Source organism: Dipodomys spectabilis, unplaced genomic scaffold (genome assembly GCF_019054845.1).
Source record: "Dipodomys spectabilis isolate Male_0828 unplaced genomic scaffold, ASM1905484v1 ptg000137l, whole genome shotgun sequence".
NCBI lineage: Eukaryota > Metazoa > Chordata > Mammalia > Rodentia > Heteromyidae > Dipodomys > Dipodomys spectabilis.
In genome coordinates, this window is record NW_024870814.1 from 13,723,845 (window position 1) to 13,728,411 (window position 4,567).

The window sequence follows — 4,567 nt, forward strand, 5'->3', positions numbered from 1 at the left end:
TTCTGCCGCCTTAGGCTGAGCACAGGTGTGGACCATCAATACTGAGCTCCTACGCCTGTGATTAGGGTGTGTTTTGATCTGAGCTTGTTGCTTCTGTTATGGTAGGAAGCAGGTTGGGTAGATGGGAGAGAGTGCCTTGATCTCCTCCATCACCTGATGTGTGTTGGCAATTCCCAGGTTGGATAATTGTTTAGGGAATTGCTGCTCACGCTTGAACTAATCTAACTGAAGCCAGTGGCTATTGGTCTTCTAGAGATAAGTGTATATATAAGTATATTTTCAATTGTGTATATATGTATGCATATATACATATATGTTCATATACATATGCAGAAACCTATAAAATATACATATATTGCATGTATATATATATATATATATATATATGTGTGTTTGTGTGTGTGTGTGTGTGTACAGGTAAATGTCTTTTCCCAGCTTTTCCTTCCTCTTTCTTGGTTCTTTGTAGGGTTGTGAGACTTCTGGCTTGGTGGGAACCATTTTATTTGCTTGCTGGGTTTCAGTGACAGGGTCCCCCTGGGAAGACCAGGTTAAACTTGAGCTTTGGAACCAGGTGAGTTGGCCTCCTGTAGACTGGTCCCACAGGTGTGGAACATCAACACTGATCTCCTAACCTTCCCTGCTGTTAGAGTGTGTTCTGATCTTAGCTTCTTCTTTGTTGTTTAGTAGGAAGCAGGTTGGGTAGATGGGAGAGAGTTCCTCAATGTCTTTCATCACCTGATGTTAGTTTTCATTTCTCAGGTTAGATAATTGTTTAGAGAACTGCTGATCATTTCTGCACCAATCCAACTGAAGCCAGTGGCCATTTGTCTTGTCCAGATATATATATATATATATATATATATATATATATATATATATATATGGGTATCTATCTATTTATCTATATCCCAAACTTGAAATATGTTATCAAACAACTACATTTAGTAGGAAAACTTTAGGATCACATTTTTAACTCTCTTGCTCTGAAATTACTCATTCTCCATCCTCCACATTTCTTTTGTTAGAAAATTTCTTTGAAAATAATAATTTCCCATAGTTTATTTGTTCAAAATCCTTACTAACAAGAGAAATCATATTCCAAATTAACCACTTCTTCTATTTCATTGTCTCTATTCCTCTCTTTTCTAGTCTCTTTTCTGGAGTATTTTCTTTCTTTTTTTTTGGGCGGGGGGTAATTCCTCATGTTGTTTCTTTCTTTTTTTTTAATTGTGAAAATACCATACACAGGGGTTACAATTACATGGGCAAGGTAATGAGTACATTTCTTATCAAGCATTGTTGCCTCCTCCTGGGAGTATTTACTTGAAGTTACATATATGGGCCACCATACTTGGCTTTCTGTAAGAATTCTTATGTTTGCTGAAGAATGTAGTCAACATTATCAACAATTTAAGATCTAGAGTTCTCTCTGTCCTCAGAGTTTGAACATTGGTCTTACTATTCATCCAAACCTGGTGTATTCCTTAGATTAATGTTTCAATGTTTATAGGATTCTTCACAGATTCTAAAGGATGTCTAAAGGACAAAATCCTAACATGCTCTATCTCAACTTTTCTTCCAATAACTATGAACTCATCATGTTACATACACAAAAATTCTTCAAACCTTCTTACTGACAAGGACAAGTTGATTGCAACCAGAAGGTAAATAAGAGGATTTCAAGTAGCCCGTGGGAACACACCACTTAAGGGAATGGAGAAGGAATGCTGTCCTCCCATGCTTTCCCATCCAAAGGGTGCCAATCTCAATCTAGACAGAAAATGAATACTTTCCTGCAGTCAGAACAGAAAAGATTCACTCTCTGGCACACCTTTCAGCTGCATAACACAAAGCTAATTTAAATATGTACCAAAAAGTCTGAGGGATTTCTGTATTTATCAGAACCCTTATTCTTTGTTGTCACACATAAGTTTAGTGTTTACTATAGGTCATCTTTACCAGTAAATGATAGCCAAAACATCATTTCATAATAAATTAGAACGCTATTTAAATATTTATTGATTATACACTATAGACAAATGAGAATCTTGGATATAGATATATTATTTACTAACAAATAATAAAATGAATATCAGTTACTGACTACCTGGCCTAAGAAATAACATTTTCAGTAACATTGCAGTCTGGATTTCTCCCTTTAAGAAAGCTTGTTCAGAATAATAATATTAGCATCTTCTTTGTTTTTTCTTTAGGGTGACATAAATACAAATAATGCATCTTCTAAGTTTGTAAAAATGGGATTATACTTCCTAGGTTTTTCAGTGATTTATTGAACATCAACATTATGTTTCTCAACATTATGTTTCTTATCCTTTGTCTGCTATTCAGAACCTTCACCCTTTTGATCCCTTTGCTGATGCAAGTAAGGGTGATGACCTGCTTCCTGCTCTCTCCCAGGATTATATCTGTGTTTTTTCTTTCTTACTATTGTTTGTAATGTATTTATAAAGTACCACGAGTTTTTTTTTTTTTTTGCTTTGTATGACCCTTCTCCATGGTATAACCCCTGTTTTCAGTGTATTTGATGTTGTTATAATTTGGGAAGCAGAAGGGAAAAAAAACCAAATTGTTTAAGTAGGGATACAGGTGGACCATTGCACAATGAGATGTACAAGACGCTATTGGGGGGAGGAGCATAGTTGTGGAGATTGGAGGGAAGGGATGGAAGGGGAAAATAGAGGAGGAGGCAACAATGCTTGATAAGAAATGTACTCATTACCTTGCTCATGTAATTGTAACCCCTTTGTACAGTATTTTCACAATAAAAACTTATTTAAAAAAAGAAAAATAAAAAATTCAATAGAGAAATGGCAGGAAGACCCTTACTACTGTCCAAAGGATCGCTGATGATTATGATAAAAAGAAACTTGTGAAGGTGTTTAAGAAGAAATTTGCCTGCAATGGTACTGTAATTAAACATCCAGAATATGGAGAAGTAATTCAGCTACAGGGTGACCAGCACAAGAACATATGCCAGTTCCTGGTAGAGCTTGGACAGTCTAAGGACGATCAGTTGAAGGTTCATGGGTTTTAAGTGGTTATGGCTCACTAAAGCTTAAGTGAGGATTTCCTTGCAATGAGTAGAATTTCCTCATTTCCCTTGTCACAAGTTTAAAAACCTCACAGCTTGCATAATGTAATCATTTGGGGTCCGCTTTTAACTTGGACTAATATAACTCCTTCATGCAATAATCTGAAAACAGCCATCCTTTCTAGTCTTGAAGTCCCTTATTTAAACTGACGTCAAGCAGCAGGTACCTGGCAGTGTCCAGCGTGCAACAAAGCAATAATGTGAAGTTTCAGTTAAGCCCATAGCCCCAGGATCACAGGGTGGCTATGTCTGGCCAGAAGCTCCCTCTGCAGTTTCCCCTGCCCTAAGTGAATGCTGCCATTTGAACTACCCATGGGAGTCCAGAGAGAATGGGTAAGTCATCAAGCAACAGCAGCTGTGCCACTAGGGGGAGCCTTGAGCTGGCCACACATGGTCTAAGTAGCGGGTCCAAAAAAGAAGGATATGAGACCAGCCTAATAACAATTAAACTTTTGACAAGGGAACAAACATCATAGTCATCTGTCATGTAGTAGCTGTAGAGTTTGCAACTTAAGTAACAGCTACTCAGTGCCATGTGAAGTAACGGACTGGTTTTTGGTTTACTTCTCCCAGTTTTAATGTGATATCATTTACTTATATTTAAATGAAAAAGAATCAATCTTTTTCCCATTATCAGAGAGGCACCTGTATAGAGGCAAATTTGCCACATGGTGTCCTTAAGTCTCTATTTGGTCACTGAGATCTGACACCCTGCAGTTGGCCCAGCCCCTGCTGATTTGCATATTCCCCAGAGCACAGCCCAAGGACTTGATAAGCTGCTTACACACTGTGCAGTAGAATGTTCCAGTCAGCACACAGCATGAACATGAGGAACCCTGCTCAACTCCTGGGGCTTCTGATGCTCTGGCTCCCAGGTAAGGATGGACAATGCTAAGGATTAGTTGGCTCTTCTTGGAAAGCATAATTTACTAAGTGGCTAATGGATTTTATGTTTCCATTTTCAGGTGCCAAATGTGATGTTCAGTTGACCCAGTTGCCATCCATGTCTGCATCTCTTGGAGAGAGAGTCTCCATGACTTGCAGGGCCAGTCAGGGCATTGGGAATTATTTACATTGGTACCAGCAGAAACCAGGAAATGCCCCTAAGCTCCTGATTTATTTTGCAACTAATTTGAAATCTGGGACTCCTTCCAAATTCAGTAGCAGTGGATGAAATGTCTCCTTTTTGTTGCTCTATTCATATATTACCATACATTACATTATATAATACTACAATATGGGTACTATTAGTGCTGTGTTCCTCAGATATTTCAATAAATAAACTAAAATGTATTATATTTGTTAATATATCTTGTAAATGTTTTCTCATTCCTGCCAAGGTGTTTCTATAAAGATCCATAGTTAATCAACTGGTTTTTAACAAAAATAGAGTACAGTGAACCACCCCAAAACTTTGTTTTTGGTCGTTCTTTAGGATTGAACTCTGGGTCTGGG

The 4,567-nt window shown here is 37.7% G+C and overlaps 1 pseudogene and 1 gene segment (V, D, J or C); both read left to right on the plus strand.

Annotated features, from left to right (window-relative positions):
- The first annotated feature begins 2,337 nt into the window (after window positions 1–2,337).
- On the plus strand, window positions 2,338–3,055 carry LOC122116852 (annotated as a pseudogene).
- Window positions 3,056–3,886: 831 nt separating this feature from the next.
- Window positions 3,887–4,306, plus strand: LOC122116728. The segment is given in 2 exon segments: window positions 3,887–3,987; window positions 4,078–4,306. Coding segments are annotated over 2 exon segments (285 nt in total).
- The last annotated feature ends 261 nt before the right edge of the window (window positions 4,307–4,567 follow it).